General features: G+C 37.8%; 1 protein-coding gene across 3 annotated transcripts in view; it reads left to right on the forward strand.

Moving 5' to 3' along the window:
- Positions 1-18,725, forward strand: part of SORCS3 (sortilin related VPS10 domain containing receptor 3) — a 621,240-nt gene that overhangs the window by 386,303 nt on the left and 216,212 nt on the right. For all 3 annotated transcript variants that reach the window (XM_005566376.4, XM_074000806.1, XM_045361488.3), the window contains exon 5: positions 7,197-7,270. In XM_005566376.4, the coding sequence (XP_005566433.1) occupies positions 7,197-7,270 (74 nt within the window). The remainder of the gene's footprint in view (positions 1-7,196; positions 7,271-18,725) is intronic.

Raw genomic sequence — 18,725 nt, forward strand, 5'->3', positions numbered from 1 at the left:
CTTTGCTCTCACAGCTCATTTTAAAGTCCTCATTTTGTACTTAACATCTATATTCTTGTGGAGTTGTCTCTTTCCCTTCTACTTGAATCCTTTACATGACCTTGTTTGGATCCTTTTCCACTTCTGCTCTGTTTCTCTTTAAGATGTGGCAGTTAGACCAATGCACACTGATTCAGGACCAAGTGAATGGTACTTTTGTAGGAAGATGAGATAATGTTTCTATTAGGTTTCCAAACGCTTTCCTCATGACCAGAATTTTTCACTTTTCTTAGCCACAATTTTTGGGGAAGGACATATCCTTCAGGCCAGCTCTGGTTCCTCCATCATGACTCAGCTCATGGGCCTGCGCCCAACCCAGCAGAACTGATCACTCCTTCCTTTGAGTTTCAGTGCTCTTTTACCTCCGCTGGCATGGGCCTCACTGTGCTGCACTTACCTGTTTATGTGTGTGTCTTCCCATCTAAGTTTTGAGTTTCTGGAGATCAGGGAACCTTGAGCTATTCACCTTTGTATCATCACACTTTGGCACTGAGCCTTGCACATGCTGGGTGCTTAATTAATATGAAACCAGCTGGGAGCAGTGGCTCATACCTGTAAACCCAGCACTTTGGGAAGCTAAGGCTGGCGGATCACCTGAGGTCAGGTGGCAGCTGGAGATGGAAGCTCTTGTCTGTGTACCCAGAGCTTAGAAATGTTCCCACCAGTTATCAAGATCCATTGGAGACTTTCTGAGGAAGGAACTGAAGACGCAGGTTGGAAAGGACTCCCTGCTGCTGTGAGACTCTGGTTTCTTTCCTGTGTATTACAAATGCCACCACAAACTAAGGGATTCTCCCTGCAGCTCCATATAGCCCAGCCAAGCTTTCCTACTCTACACTTGTGCCTCCAGAGAAAGAGAGGCAGAGACCTCATTTCTAAGAGAACCAGCCTCATTTTATTTGAAAGACTAAAGACCATCATGAGCACAATACAGCAGAATGCTACCTAAACTCCACAAGTTTTGAGTAAAGAATCAGCACAGTTATACGTTAAGTTTAACTTTCCTATGAGGAGAGTTTATTTCAGCCCATCCTTTCACCTCTACCTAGGAGATACGCTGGCTTAAGAGAAACTCACCTGAACACTGAAAGATTCCATAAAGTCACATTTTGTTGCCTCTTCTGACTAAGTCTGGTCACCCTCATGTGATCATTATAAATTCACATTTCTTAGAAAGTATCCTGGGAGTGGAGGCATGATGACAATGCACAGGACAAAGAAATGTAGGCAAATGAGGGTTTAACTTCCAGCCACAGATGTGAAAATCTGGCCTTACAACTAAATGCCTAGATGGTGACAGGGAAGCCACAGAGAAATGTAGCATCTCTGTCATTGCTGTCTCTCTCCAGACTGCCTAGTCCTGGCAGGGGGTGTGAGAGGCCCATGTTAGTTTCCTAGAGCTGCTGTGACAAAGCCCCGTGAACTCAGTGACTTCAAGCAACAGAAATATATTGTCTCACAGTTCTGGAGGCTGGAATTCCAAAATCAAGATGTTGGCAGGCGGGGGCTGTGCTCCCTCTGAAACATGTAGGGGAAACCTTCCTTGCCTTTTTCTAGCTTCTGGTGGTTGCTGGTTTAGAAAACATGTCTTAAGCCATCCTTGGCTTGTAGATGGGTCACTCTAATCCTCCGTCTTCTCATGGCGTTCTCCTTGTGTGTCTTTACTAGGATTCCCTGCCTGCCTGTCTGCTTATGAGCCTACATTTCTCCTTATGAGGACACCAGTCATTATTGGATTAGGGCCCACCCTAACACCCTCATTTTAACTTGATTACATCTGCAAAGAAGTTATTTCCAAGTAAGGTCACATTCTGAGATGCTGGGGGCTGGGACTTTAGTGTATCTTTCTTGAGGGACACAAATTTACCCCATAACAATGCCTATGATTCTCCTGTGTTCTCATATTATTCTTTGAACTTGGACTTTCCGGGCACAGTCTTTTGTTCTTCCTGTGGAATATTCTATTGATTAAATTGCCTCTTTAGTTCTTCAGCTATCAGATGCTTTTCTCTGGCAGGCCGATGTAATTAGGGAACTAATAACAGAATCAATAAGGAAAAGAATATGTTCTTTCATATTTTCCAGCTGTTTCAGTGATTCATTTAGTCCTCATTCTGTGTTTGTTACTGCTGAATTTGTGCTTGTTAAGAGATATGTGGCCATGACATATAGAGGAAAGAAGGGAAAGGAGAGGATATCTCGATTGGTCTCTGGTAATGTCCAGGAGGGACATCTTTGCTGGGAGAGGGTATGATGTGGCAGGATATGGAAGAGAACATGGCCTCATTTGTGTAACTATATAAACAAGGAATGTTTTTAAAGAAGCTTATTGTTTGGAAAACACACGTTATTTTAATGTTGCTTGAAATATGTTGGGTTGAAGCCATGCAGGACTGTACAAACATTCTGTGAGCTGATGCATTGCCTGTCTAAGGAAGGATTCAACATTAACCATGATAATTTCTGGGACATTTTCCTATTTTTGGAAAGTTCACTATTGCTCTAATTCCAGTTTTCTCATGAAAAAAATAGAATTAATTCATGGCCTTTTAAAAGGTAGTTTGAGAGATAAATATAATATACAAATTGTAATTAGAAATTTACTGTCACAAAAATATAAATAGAATAAAATGTAGGCTTAAGTTACTATTGAAATATAATACATATTTATTGTTCAAACATCTAAAAATGATGGAAACTTCAAAAATACGTAAATTACCCATAATCTCACAATTCAGAGATGACCACTGCTAATATTTTGGCATATTGCCTTCTAATATGTTTCAAGTTTTTGTAATACTTTAACATCGATATTAATAAATACATGTTTTATAACATTTTAAAATTAATAATGTCATGAGCATTTTAATATCCTTAATCTTCTAAAATTTACTATTAAATGTTGACATATGTATTTTATTTCCATTTTAATGTTAGACCTATAATTTTGTAATTACAAAAGTAGCATTTATTTATAATAATTTAAAGAAATCTAGAGGACAAAAAGAAGAACATACTAATTGTCCACAGTCTTTCCATTGCAGAGATAACTAATATCAATATCAAGGCATACTTTGCATGGCAGTGTAATTGTATACATTTCTGTTTCCACTGATCGTGACATTTTTGACCTTTGTAACCACAGCTCTTAGTTCAGTTCCTAGAGCATAGTAGTTGTTTGATATACTTTTAGTGAATGAATGAATAAGTGATTAAATGAAGAAGTAGATGTATAAGTGGAGAGATTTTCGAGAATTCGTGGTAGAATAAAATATGTTTCAGACTCAGCAACTTACTGCAGATTGAGAGACAAGGCAGCTAACTCAAAGCCCTTAATGAATAGGAGCCTGCTCTTTTTGTTCATCTCAGTCAGCCTCCAGGCAGATAATTCAATTTAATTTTTTTTCCATCAGTCAAACTGAAGAGCTGAAAAAGCAAAACCAGAGATAGGGGAGGCAGGAGGTGAAACAGGCCTGAATGAGGAGATCAGCAGTGGCTCTCTCGCTCTCTCTTTATTTTTTTTTTTTTGAGATGGAGTCTTGCTTTGTCATCCAGGCTGGAGTGCAGTGGCATGATCTTGGCTCACGGCAGCCTCCGCCTCCCAGGTTCAAGCAATTCTCCTGCCTCAGCCTCCTGAGTTGCTGGGACTACAGGTGCCTGCTGCCACGCCCAGCTAATTTTTGTATTTTTGGTAGAGATGGGGGTTCACCATGTTGGCCAGGATGGTCTTGATTTCCTGACCTCGGGATCTGCCTGTCTCGGCCTTCCAAAGTACTGGGATTACAGGCGTGAGCCACTGTGCCCAGGTTCTTGCTCTCTTTATGTTAGAAAGAGCGTGAGAGGACAGGAGCCATGCTGCTCTCAAGGGTGACCCAGCAAGAGCTCTGCCACCACCAAGTTGTCCATGATGGAACTGATGATTTCCCTAGAGGATGGAGACTCTAACAGTGTCAGTGGGACCCTCATGGCTTTTACCTGGCCTGTTTCAAGAGTTTGCAGCCGAGGAAGACACAGTCATGTCGGGTTTTGTTGAAATAATTTGGTACTCTGCTATGTCTGGAGTCAGGGCTGGCAGATTTTGAACTTTGTATTATAGAAGGTTCCATCTGAAGTCTCTTTTCTATTTAATTGGAAAACGTGTCTTAAGTCTAAGTGTCTGTCCCTCAGGTGCCTGCCATAGGAAGGTCAGTGATCCATTTTTAAAAACGCTACATGAAACACTTAGTCTTTGCAATAAAATATATGGATATATTCTTCCCAATGGGATGGTCTGGTCTTTAAAAATCTGTTCCTTTTCCCCACTTCTCAATATAAATATACATATATATAGATGTAGAAATATCCACAAATAGATGGGCAGGGGGATAGAAAGAGAGATAGGGAGATGGAAGGACAGACAGACAGTCTCCCCCACTTTTGGCCAACAACAGTCATCACATCCCTTCTTTTTCTTAAAGGTGCTTGTAGAGCTAACCTCGAACACTAGGCCATATTGGCACCTTTGCTCCTGTTGTCTCAAGGCCTGGCTCAAAACATATTTTTCAAGGAGGCCTCATTGTTTAATTTCTACCCCGGTTAATCTTTCCCATCTGTCAACCTCTAGAGCTTTAGCCCTTGCCCCAATTTTCCCTTTGACGTGGTGTATCTGTAAGTGTATGTGAAGATCAGGGAGAGGCTACTCTGTTTGCTTCCTAAACAATTGAATGGGGTTTTGTGTACTATGTAATTTAGTGGTTGTAGAGCTTTGCAGTGTTTTATTCACCAAATTGGTGACTAGAGGGTGGTGAGATATTTCTTGCATGCATAATTGAACATATATTGTAGTTAGTACTTACTCATGGATTGAGAGCCCAGTTTAGATGAATACTGTGAGAGTTAGTATAAAGTTAGTGTGGTATACTAGAAACTTGTGATCAGCCAAATCATGTATATATTTTCTGTATAGTTGATGTAGTCACTTTGTAGCACCAAGCATCAGTACCTTCACCTATAAATTTAGCATATATATAAAAATATATAAATATATATGTGTGTGTATATATATAATGGGTTCAAGATCTTTTATTTTCAGAGCTTGCAACAGTTGGTTAGCAATGCTAGCTAAGCTGATATAATCTGAAGGCCATCCCACCTTTCTCTTTAGGCACTCAACCAATAGAATCTCTTTCTTGCAAACAGGATCATAGACCAATTGGGATCTGTCTCAATACGTGTGTGGGAAGAGGTCCTTTCCCCCACACTTTTCCCAACAAGGTTGTTTTATAACCAAATGCAACTCAAACCCATAACACAGCAACTAGTCAGCTATATATATCTGACAACATTACAGGCTATTTTGAGGGTAAATATATACACACACACATACACACACACACAAAACTAGATTTATACATATAACTATATGTACATATATAACTACATATACATATATACCTACATATATAACTATATATGCATATACACATACATGTGTACATATATACTTATATGCATGTATATATACATATATAAAACTGTCTCTGCTAGACAAAAATAGTTTTATGGCTCCATTGTTCAATAAATATTTGCTGAATTAAATTGAAATGAGTCAAAACTTTTCTGAGCTCCACAAAACTTTTGAGATTACCGGAAGTTTTTACAAATAATTATTTCTGTATGATTTGTAAGATTATCAACTTAGAATTTTCCAGATGGCAAAGTTATCCAAGTGTGGTATGCTGGAAACAACAGCCCTATAGGAGAGCAGATATTGGGGATGTAATCACAGGCATATACTTCATGTCATCCAATTTCTATAAACTTGAGAGCCACTCTCGCTTCCTCAATGTTCCCATCTGTAAAAGTTTTTGGGAAAAACATGAGGATGGTGGAATTCTCATGATAAACTTGGGTCATGATTCCATGGAAGAAGACTTGAGCCAGGCATCAGAAAACTGAAATCCTAGTTTCTTTGACCAAAACTTACCTTCTCCAAGATTAACTTTTGTTAATTGTGAAATAGGAGGTTTATGTTCTCACCTGTTAGAGGTGTTTATGTTCTCACATGGCATTGTAAAACCACTGATATACAAAGGTGACTAAGGCATGATCCCTGCCCCCTTATGACTCAATCTAGCAGGGGAGAGACATGCCAACCAGCAATGGATTACTATGAAGAGCTTCTTAGAGGCAAATAGTAAATACAGTGGTGGCACTGTGGAAGCAGTAATTAACTCTGCCTGGGAAGATTGCTGAATGCTTAAGAGCAGGGATTTAGTTAGTAGTAACTGCCCTACCCTCCTTTCAGGATTGTTGTAAGGCTCAAATATATATGAAAGAACAACATGGTAGAATTATTATTTTTATCATTATTATTATTATTCCATTGGCAGTTAGAATCAGATATTTTACTTCCAGACATTCAATTGAAAATATACCCAATGCTCCTAGTTAATCACTTATAGGGATGCTGGCCTATCCCTAAGGTGTTATAAAGGGGTCAGACTCTACGTTCAAAAAATAAGCAAACATGGAATAATAATAAAAGTGGCCTAGCTTTGCTATCTTGCAAAAACATAGGAGTGTAAATGAGCCTGGTCTTTTTGGTGACATCGAAGAGCTCCATTTCATTTAGATGATCTATAGGAGCAGTAAGAAATGAAAGTAAAAGCACAATATTTTGCGTGTAATATTGGCTCCTATATCAGCGATTATCATTTTTATGTGTATGTCTCATTTTTCCTGGGAGCACAGAATCTGCCTCTCCTTGACTTCATGAGTCTCAGAGTGTCCTACATGTAAGAGTTGTATAATAAATAGTTTTTAAATAAGTGTTGCTGAATTGTTTTAATTGAAGCCAGAGACTACATGGAATTTGAAGAAAAAAGAAGACAATTTTATTTACTCCTAATGGAGACAGTGATAGCCATCAGATGTGGATTTATACTCAGCTCAAAAATATCAGATGATTGGATGTATATTGAGAACCTGCTTAATGCTAGAAGATACCATGATAAGGATGGCATAGTCATATTCCTACCTTTTTATCTGGATAAAATAAAGGCCTACTTGGGTGTGTCGGGCACTCTGGTGTTGGGATGGTGCAGGGAAAACATCTGTATTCATGCTCAGCAGTGGTTCCTTGAGATTTACATTTTCCTCACTTCATTGTTTTGCAGCTCTACAGCTCCATGGATTTTGGAAGACGGTGGCAACTCATGCATGAACGCATCACACCCAACAGGTTTTATTGGTAAGCCCTGTCCACACACTCATTACTTCTTAGATAAAGAATTATCAAACAGCGTAGCACTCTAGATAGCTCTGGACAGTTGCAGCTCTTGCAGATGAATTTGTTCTAGTCCTTTGCTACACAGAGTGGTTTGTAGAATGGCAGCATCAGCATCACCTGGGGACTTGTTAGAAATGCAGAATCTCAGGCCCTATTAAGACTTATGAAACTGGGATTTGCATTTAACATGATCCTGTGCTGATTCACGTGCACATGAAAGTTTGAGAAAGTTTGAGAGGCACTGGGCTGAGAGAACTCTGTGAGAAGGGTCATGGTCAGGTGCTCCTTGCTATGTACTAACCCCCTCTTTTTGGAAAAGTGCATATATTTTATGTACATATTCTAAAAAGCAGTATTTTCCCAAAATGTACTCTGGAGAACAGCGGTTTCACAAAATGCTTCTTCTTTCATAAGAGTTTCTGTGGTGAAATAAATTCAGATTATGATAATTCAATTTTATACTCCTGGAAACTCAGGATTCATGTTAGGATATTAAAGACTCTGGAGAAGTGCTGAATGAAGAATCCTGCCAAACTTGAAGTCACTGATTCCCAAACTTATTTCACTACAGAATCCTTTTCTTTTGTCACATGTGATAAATCCTTCAGAACTACCTCTGAGGGGCATATTTTGAAAAACCTTTTATGGGAATGAATACATGTTTCAAATGGAAAATTAGCCCTTCCTCCTAATCAGAAAGTGTTTTATTAATTAGTATTCCTTTATGCATGCTTACTATTTTTACCTTGGTTGTAACAAGTTTTGTACAAATTTGCATTTTACACTTGCCTGCTATAACGTGAAACTGTTTCTTACTTTTATCTTGCTTTCATTTTAGCAGAAGTTATGGCTACACAAATGGAGATTAAGAGGAATACACCAAAGTATATAGAATGCTTAATTATATGCTTAATGAAAAAAAAAGTTTGGTTAGGCACAGTGGCTTGTGTCTGTAATCTCAGTACTTTGAGAGGCTGAGGTGAGAGGATTGCTTGAGGCCAGGAGTTCAAGACCAGCCTGGTCATTATAGTGATACCCTGTCTCTACAAATAAATAAAAAGTGAGCTGGCCATCATGGCATGCCCCTGTAGTCCCAGCTACTCAGGAGGCTGAGATGCAGGGATCACGTGTGCTCAGTTCAAGGCTGCAGTGTACTCTAGCTTGGATGACAGAGATTAGGCCACTGCCATCACAGAGATTAGGCCACTGTACTCTAGCTTGGGTGACAGAGTGAGACTCTGTCTCAAAAAAAAATTTTTTTGGAAGTTGTACTCATTCTATATCTCTTTTAAACATCTTATGAACACTCCATTAAAAACTCATGTGATAGCTGTTTATGCCTCACACAACTTAGCGATGTGAGTGTGTGTTGAGGATGGTGGTGACAAATACCTTGTACATCACACATTCATACCAACATCTTTGGAAGCAATGGCTTCAACCCATTTCTTCTGCATCCACAAAACTATATTCAGATATTAAAATGAAGATTGCTTAAGCATTCTATGAAAAGTCAACTTTTTTTGTTTGTTTGTTTTGTTGTTTTGTGTTGTTTTGTTCTTTGTACATGGTTCACAGTAGTTGGGAGAGAAAAGGGAGTTGGAATTATTGCTCTTGACTCAACAACTGAGCTATCTCCAGCATGTTTGCCCCTTACAGGCCTACTATTATTTCATCAGTAGCTGTTATTGCAACTATTATTTTGCCTGTATTTGGAACTATGGAGGTTTTACAATAGACTAAGGCAGAAAAAGGAAATACTTGTTTTTCTGCTGTTTCACCTATAGAACAACAGCCTTTGCTGAGCTGAGATGGTCCAGTTTCTCAATGTGCCACCACTCAGAAGTCCAGAATTCAGGGGAAAAAAAAAAAGGAAAGAAAACGAAAGAGAGAGCCCTCTGCTGTTTCTGAACAAACTCTTGAGATGATAAGGCAGTTGGCCAACTAGGAAGTCAGGTTAGTAGAGGAGGAAAGGAGAAAAGCACACTGGGCTAGATGAGCTGTGCCGTTGTTTCTGAATGAAATTAAGTGCATAAGAGGCAACATTTTCCTATATTTTGCAAAGAGCAAGAGGAGAAGTTTCCAGCTGCTGTCATCTACCCTCTTCCTTTATGCAGTAAAAAAAAAAAAAACAAAAAAAACAAGTCCCTAGGTCCTGATAATTGTGTTTTGTCTCTTCTGCACTCTGTGCTTCTTTCATATATGCACCCAAGGGGAAATATAAAAGTTTATGCCTGTGCTGGCTAGCCAAGTGGTAGTTTTGAATATTCCATTTTTGTAATTATCACTTCTCCATTTCTGATATATAATTACCATGATTATTCTTTTAGGTGTCATGTGAGTCATGGCAAAAGAACTTATTTTACATAGGCATTTTTTTTTTTATTCAAAGATAGAATTCAAGGTTTTCTAAAGCTCTAAACCACTATGTTGAAGAGATATGCTTTGTATAGGTTAGGGATGTAAATATTAACTTGTTATCTCTTTGAGAAAAGACAAAATATGCATTTCTCTGGGTGTAGCACAAACCTTGGCTTAAGTGGGAGACCTCTTTAACCTATGATTCCCTCATCCATCTAATGGGAACAGTATTTTTCTTGTCAATTTCATAAGGTTATTGAAAGGAGCAGATGTATCAAATGGACACTTGGCAATTTCACTTCATTGATTTAAGTACTATGTTTATTACCTGTCCTCAAGAACATGTCACATAAGTGATTTGTCATTTTGCTGGGCAAATATGTGAATCTCATGTACGGTAAGGCTGATGCCCATGGACATGTGATAACAACTGAATGGGTCTAATTTATTGCCAATAATCCACATCTCAGCCGAACATTATTGTTCTCTACTTTTTGTTGAGTCATAATTCTTATGAAGTGAGCAAGCAAAGCAAAAGAATAACATGCATGAAAATGATTTCTTTGGGAGAGAGGGTGTAGAGGGAAGAGGTATTGAGGATGGTTGGGGAATGTTGAGCGGAAAGCAGGCATGGTAAAAACAAGACATTGAAATGAGAGATGATGTTAAAAAGACTTAACTTATGGTATGTAGACAAATAGATTGAACATGGGATTCAGAAGAAATATTACAAATAACAGTATTTGATTGTTGTGATTCACAGCTTTGCTCCTGTGACCCTGCACAAATATTCTTATTTATAAGCTGGATATTTGCAAGTGTCCTAAAGGATAGATCCTTCATGACTGTCCAGTTTCTTCTCCCATGCTACTCTCAGTTGTTGGCAACTAGCAGCTTAGAGGGGGATTTGTGCAGAAGAACGCTGTGTTCCAGAAGTGATTTCTGATGAGGACACAACAGAAAGAATGAACCATGTGCATGTCTCTCATCTGTTCTCTCATCTACAGTGATGACTGTTGTAATGGTTGTGAAAGTACATTGGAAATTGTAAGGAGTTATTATTATCCACATCTTCATTAGTACCCCACCTTGCTTGTGGGTTAGGCAGAGCATGGAACATAATATTCATTAGCATCAACACTAAGAGCTTCATCTGGAAATATTTTATGAATTCTGGATGTTCTAATTCAATCAAGATAGGTCACCTAGGAATCTTACACCATGGAATGACTCAGCCATCAATCTCATGCCACAAGAAAAAAGACAACTGACATGAACATTCCTTGTTTATATGTGACCCTTCCACTCACTTAGTACCTGGTCACCAGGTAATCACCAGGGCTGTCTAAAGCTCCCCCCACTTTTTTAACCTCAGCTGCTTCAGAAATTATAATTTGCATGGAGAGCACATAAATGGAGTAAATGTCCTTAACATATTGCCTTCATTCTTCCTAGGCTCTGCTATGGCGAGTTGTTGTCATGGGGGAAAAGCTTTTCTGTTTTTTTTTTTTAAATATTTAAAAAAAAATATCCTACTGAGCTACAAATGAATAGTATTCCACTCTTCCCTTGGGAGATATTTAACAGGCAGGCATATTCTGCAGTGGGAAGATTTTGTTTTCCTTTGTACATCCAATGTGAATACTTGTTGTGATTCACAGCTTTGCTCCTGTGACCCTGCCCTCTCCCAACATGCTCAGCCTCTTTGGGCATCTTTTCCAATGAAGTCATAGGTGTGCTAGACCTTCCAGAATTCTCTGTGTAACCAGAATGATCTCAAAGTGCCTCTGGTCTCTGATAGCATTCACTGGTATGGTGTCCTAAAATAGGAAAGGAATGTCTCCAGTGCCTCCTCTTTACTGATTTCCCTCCTCTCCTCCTTAATTATTCTCACTCTTGAAAGAATAAGGTCCCTTTTTTGTCTCTCTTCTTTACCGTTGCTGCAGGAAATTGTTCTGATAAAGTAATGTACTCGAAGGTATCAGGGACTTCAATTCTTACCCCTTTTCTGAGATATTTGGATTGCAACATGGACTGGCTTGAGCATTAGGAAACCTTTAAGAAGACAACAGACATACTAGAAGTTCTATATCAGGCCATGTTAGGCGATGCAGGGAATGTGTGTTGTGAAGACTGCTGTATCTGCTATGATGCCTGGTTTAGGATGAAAAGTGGCTGATGTGTAGAGGTAGGTAGGTTGGACTCTAGGTCTTTATTGTACTTTGCTTAAGGCCAGCTTATACACTATGGATTTCTAGTGATGTTTGTGCCAGCAGCTTCTCATCTCCTTTTTCAGAAAGGCCATGAGGGAAGGGAGGAAGAATGGAAAAACAAACTGTCCCTCCTGGTGTGTGTAGACGGGAGGTCCTAGGGAAGTGCCCTTTAAAAAAGAAAGTAGTGATAACGAAAAAGGAGACAGACAAAACCCTTTCATGACAGTCTTTCCTTTCCAATCTTTCATGATTTTAGTTTTCCAAGCCTCTTTTTGTATGCATATGTTCTTTTATATGTAGCCTAAATATATACGTGTGAGTGTGTATAATCTGCCTTTCTCTTCTTAATGTTCTATCCTTGCAATTTTTGTGTCATTATAAAATATAACCATTTTTAATTTGTGCAATATCTTGTTACACAAAGATACATGCTTTATTGCTATTTTATTTTTATCAGACATTGAAAATTTTCACATTTTTGATGATCATAGGTAATAGTTTTACTGACATTTGTATGCATAGGTCTTTAATATCAAGAATTATTTTCTTGGACCAGTGTTTTAGGTAGCCCAAATAAAGACTTGACTGCATTTTTTTTTGCAGTATCAACAGTGTCACATTTCAGTAATAAGACCCCAATTCAACACTAAAAGTATTTTAGCAAAGTAGCTTTTTACTGAACCTTTTCTTGAAGAGGGTTACAAAGCAGCATTACATAAACCAACACATGAGTTTTCCTAAAACTGCACTGTTCATATCTGTCCTGACTATCATGGGAGTTACTGTCTCATCCTCTCCTTCCCTTTCATGGACTTTAAAGCTATTCTATTACAGTGATTTAATTGTCCACAGTCCATCCCCTTCCAGAACTCCCCTTACACCCACACACTTTTCCCCAAGTCTCATAGCTTTTCTTATGTAGAACGATCTACCCTCTCTCCTTAACCCTCCATCTATCACCCTCACCCACCCCGGTAATATACCTTAGGTGTACATTCCTTAGAACATGGAGGAGGGAGAATTGGTAATAGTTAGGGTTTAATATTAGTTAAGGTTTAGTATTTTTGGTTTAATAACTACTAAAAGAAGAAGTTTATTATATCAAAATATACACGTTTTGAAGAATAAAATCATGTCCTTTGCAGCAAAATGGATGGAGCTAGAGGCCATAATTCTAAGTGAATTAACATAGGAACAGAAGACCAAATACCACATGTTCTCACTTATAAGCAGGAGCTAAACCTTGGACATGAACATAAAGGTGGGAACAATAGACACTGGAGACTACCAGAAGGGTGTGAGGGGGCAAGGGCTGAATAGCCTTGTTTATTGTAAATATCTGTGTGTGTACATAAACACACACAAGTCATGTATGTACATGCTCATTTAGAGAAGTGTTAATTTCATTAGTACTAATACTTCACTAGAAGTACTAATATGAATCTCATTGTCTGGATTTTAGACACCCATCTCAGCCTAATAGCAGCTCTGGGTGGAGGATGAAGGTTGGAGAAGCAGGAAGTGAAAGTTGAGGATGGTTACCTTGAGATAATGTGGTTGGAGTGAATACTCTTGCACCTCTTGCCTGAATTTGAGCTCTATAGATCTCACCTGTTCTGGAATATATCCTATAATTTGCTTCAAAAGTGGGCTCCTTCTATTCATTTAGGAACTTCTTTTGACCCTCGACCATGGTTCTTGAAGAGTCAGCTGCTGAATCATCCTTAGGCTGTTAATATATTATCCATGACAGAGTCAGAGTTAAAGAATAGACAGAATGGCTTGAGATGGCTTCCTGGAAAATCAAGATCTTTTCAAACAAAGTTAACATTATGGGCTGAATTTTTGAAGCTGCCTCTAAATGTGCATCTACAATTTTGCAAACACAGTCATTTGCAATCTGAAGTAATGGGATTTAGGCATCGACCTGATATAAGGGATCAGATTTTAAGGTCATTGCAAACCAGGGTATGCCACAAATAATATTTAATTCAGCTCTTCTTTACATTTTTAAAATGGTGCAGCAATTTAAAAATACATTACATTCAAAATAATACATGCAAGGTCAGGAGGGGAAATGTGAAAGCTCAGCTTGCAAGCAGAAATCAGTTTCTGCTTTGCTGATGGTGGCTACCCATGCTGTAAGTCTGCTTGCATCTTGGCTGTGGAATAGCTGTCTTAATGCTAAGACTAAAATGCAGTGTTCATAAGGTGCATGTGGTAGTTAGCCATGGCACTGAGCAAGACAGAATGGTCAACTCTTTGGATGAAGTCAAGACTTGCCAGATTTTTGATGATTATGCTGAGTACATGTAAGTTCTGTGAAGTAGGAGACCTATATAGCTATACACCTAATGACTTCTTTGCTATGAAAAGTGGGAGTCATGTTTGGTCTTGCCTTGGGAGATCTGAAAAGATTTGTATGCATTAAACATGGAATTCAAAGACAGCTACATCCACTCACCTAATCCAGTGTACCAAAAATTCCATAGTGCACATGGAAACACCATTGGTTTCTCTTTCTCTGGCTTTGTGGCCAGTGATTCCTTAGTTAGAGGCACATGGCTTCCAAATACTTATTCCACCCAGATGACTACGCAAAGGGCATGAGAAATACTCATTTTGCTCAGAAACAGTGAAATCTAACTTTATTTTCACTCACTGATAATAAACTTGCAGAGGGGAGCAAACTTTACTGTTGTCACAGTGGGTGAGATTTCAGGACCTTATTGTCCGATGAGGGTGGTGGGTCAGAAAAGCCCCCACATAGAGACTTTGACTACTGCCATCTTCCTGGAACTCAGATTGCCTTCAGTACTTGCATGTTACATTAAAAAGTGGGGAGAGTTGAATAGGTTGGTGGTGATGAGTTGTTAACTTCCATGAGCAGGAATAGGACAATTGGAGGGCTAGGGAGAAGCCTAGAGAGAGAAGATGACAATGTTGAGCTCAGCGCCCAAGGATAAAGTACCAAATTGAAGGCATAGAGGCTATTTAAAATGCAGGTTGGATACTGGGTTGCACGCAGGAGAAACCATCCTTTCTTCCCCATTGAGGAAATCTGTTATTGTTCTGTTCCAGTTTGGTCTGGGGCTGTGCGTTAGTCAGTGCTGGCTGTCAAAACAAAATACCACAGACTGGTTCCAGGCCTAAGCAATGGAAATTTGCAGTTCTGGAATCTGAAACTGTGCAAACAGGGTGCCAGGATGGTTGGCTTCTGGTGAGGGCCCTCTTCCAGGTTGTAGAGGGCCACCTTCTGGATATATCCTGCCATGGTAGAGAGAGAGAGGGCAAGCTCTCTGGTGCACTTTCTTATAAGGGCACTAATCACATTATGAGAGCCCCACCCTCATCCAAACCTAATTCCTTCCCAAAGGCCTTATCTTCAGATACCATCAGTTTGGAGTTTAGAGCTTCAACTTTTTTTTTTTTTTTTTGGAGAGATACAGTTCAGTCCATAGCAGGATGTAAAACAGGGAACAACTTGGGAAGGAATGCACAATTTTTAGAGACACTTCCACCAAGAGGTGTCATGGAGCAGAAGTGGCTAAGGCTTGTCGAGGAAGTGGAGAGGCAATGCCAAAAATACAAATGTATTATTTAAAAGACACAGACACACACTAGCTATTTTTTTTTTTTTTTCTGGTTGGAAACACAATATATCTCATAATCATTCAAGGGAAGGCAAAAAAATAAAAAGAAAATAATTACCTATAATTTTACTGCCCAGAAAATACTTCTTAAAAAATCAAATACATCTTCATAGCCTTTTTTCCCTAGTATAATTTTAAACATATATTTAAATTTTTGTCATTCAGATCATATTGTTGATAAAATTTTAAATCTTTTAAAAGTGAAATTGAACATTCTCCTGTACCATCCTCTACTCTTTCTAAACATTTTAAAGCTTGTATTGAATTGTATTCTAATCTATGGATATATAATAATGTAATCTCTCCTTTGTTATTTGATATTTTATCTTCTGAAATTTTACTATTAAAGTAAGCACTATAATGTTGTTTTAGAAACATTGAAGTAATTATTTGTTCAAGGTCTGACTATTATAATTTTTTTAGGATAGACTACCAAACAATACATATAAAAATATAGTCATGCCAAATCCAAAGAGTTTACACCAGTTTCCACTACAACTAAAATACCATTTCACTATACCACATAAAAATTTAATCTAAAGAAGTTATCTATTTTAATATGCAAAAATGGGTTTTCCTTGTTTTAATTTGCATTTCTTATGAGACCAGTGAGTTTAGACATGCTTTTGTATATTTATTAACCATTGTATTTTCTTTTATGTGACCATCTGTTTTTGTTTCTTCTTTATTATGGGTTATTTATATTGTCTCTCATTTTGTTTCAATATTGTATCATTTATTCTTTGGCTTTTAATTGCATTATGCTTTTTAGCATACTTTATACTTACAAAAATTTATGTTATCGAATCTTTCATTTTCCCTTTATAATGTTTTTATTACTTTGTTTATCAAACACCCATAGCCTGTGATCATGTAAATACAAACAAATTTTTTTATTTGAAATGCTGCCTTATTCAATCATATATATTAGATATTATATATATATATAAGGCATAAAAATATTTAGCATTTTCCAACAGTATATTTTAGAAATCTCATATTAATAGTTATCTATGTCATCTAGTGACTATATAACAATTTAATCATTTTAATAATTTAATAATTTTCCATATTTTTAAGATTTATAGGATTTCTATTTTTTTAAAAAGTAAAATGAAGTGTAGTGAACATCTTTTCACTTAATTCTGTGCCCATATTTTGGACTGATTTCCTCTGATGGTTTTTTAGGTAAGATAAACTCTGGTCTGAGGTTAGGAGCCCTCGAGGTCTCAAGATCGGTGGCATTTTTGCAGCTTTCGTTTTACCAGATTGGTCAGTCTTCTGTGCCCTGTGGCCAGAACACATTGTGTTTAATTGTTGTTTATAACACAATAGAATGTCTGGCTGGGTAAGTCTCTTCTCTGCAAAATACAACAAAATAGAACAAAAATAGAACTCTTCTTTTTCAAAATATTCTTGGTTTATTTTACTTATTGATTCATCCAAATGAATTTAGAATCACCTTGTCATGTTTCAAAATCTCTTCCTCCCCATAAAGCAGCTAATTAGACTATTAATTAGAATTTCAGCAAAGCTATACATTCATTTGAAAATAATGGAATTTTTTTCAATATCCGGTTTTCATGTTTGGCCACGTGATTTGTCTCTCTTTTTATTCCATTCTGTTCATTCCTTAGTAAAGTTTTCTTCATATTAGCCCTACGTGTTTTTAATTAATGTTATTCCTATAAATATTCAGTTTTGGTGCTATTGTAAGTAAAGACATGTTGTACACAGCATCTCCCTTCAGATTGCCATGACTGAACAGGGTAACCTTGAGATATATATGTAATTTGCCTAAGGACACATATAGTTGCTCGTTGGTGCCCTACAATTCTTCAGACTACAAAGAAAATATGCTTTATAAACTTCAAGTTATTAGAAGAGTGTGATGTGAGTAAAGATAAACACCTATGGGGATATTTGGGATCTAAATACAAAACTCTGCCCTTAATAGTTACGTGGCTTTTGGCAGTTGCATTTAACCTTTGTGACCAGTGCGCCACCAGTCAGAAAGGATACCAGATGCTACCTCCTGCCTTTCCCCCCTGGCTGAATGTCATTCCTCTTAGCCTGGAGCACAGTAAGTGCTTAATAAATACCAGCTATGAAATTAATAATAAAACAGCTTATAATAAGAGGAGATAATTGGAATAAATGACTATCCTTGTTAATTTGGTAGCAAATGGCACATAGCATCACTTTGAAACTAAGCAAGTTAGAAAGCATCTGCACTTTTTTCAACATTCAAATCCCATTGCCTAATAGTCAGAGTTCATATTTTTGACCTGTTTTTCCAGCAATCAGCATATGGCTTATTATTATACTTGCTAAAACTACTATTTTTAGAGGAAAAGTATTTCTGGCTTGATATTAATAAAATTAAATAAAATTCAAAATCCTTAAACTAAAATTGTGTTATATCAGATCATGTGTACTTTAGCAGACGTAATGCAAATGTTGAGATAAATTCTTGCACATTGAAGAGGGACCATGGCCAGAAATGGGAAGCACCAAAAGAGTATTAAAGGAAGTATTAGGACTGCTCAGAAGATAAAGGTCTCACGCCATCCTGGTGTTCCCAGAAAAGAGTTCCTGGAGGAGATGTGATGGAAGAATCCTGAAGAATGGTTTGAATTGCCAAGTAAGAAAGTGAAACAGGTCCTTCTGGAAGGAAGAACAACTGGATGAAAGCTGAGGTCATATGTCCAGAGAGTAGGTAGTTAATCCGCTAAAATAGGGTCTCTCAACCTCGATGTTTTTGACATTTTGGGCTGGATAATTGTCCTTTGCATTCTAAGATGTTAACTAGATCCCTGGTTTCTACTCAGTGAGTGCCTCCTGCAGCCCTCTAGTTGTGACAACCCCAAAATGTGTGCAGACATTGCAGAATGTGCTCTGAGGCACAAAATATTTTGCCCCTCACTCCCAGCAACTGTGTTAGAAAAAAAAAAAAAAAGTTTGCATTGAAGAGCAATGAGAAATAAAGCAGAGATATAGACCAGATTCAGATTGTGAAGCTCCTCACATGCCAGGGAAGTGGTTTGGACTTGTCTATCTTGGTAATAGAGGACATTCATCTTTTGTGCAAGAGAATGGCATGATATTCATGTTTTATGAAGATTTATTAACATTTGGCACTTTCTTGTAATGCTTAAGTGCATTTATACGCAACTGTCTCTCAATAGA

Source organism: Macaca fascicularis, chromosome 9, assembly GCF_037993035.2.
Source record: "Macaca fascicularis isolate 582-1 chromosome 9, T2T-MFA8v1.1".
Taxonomy (NCBI): Eukaryota; Metazoa; Chordata; class Mammalia; order Primates; family Cercopithecidae; genus Macaca; species Macaca fascicularis.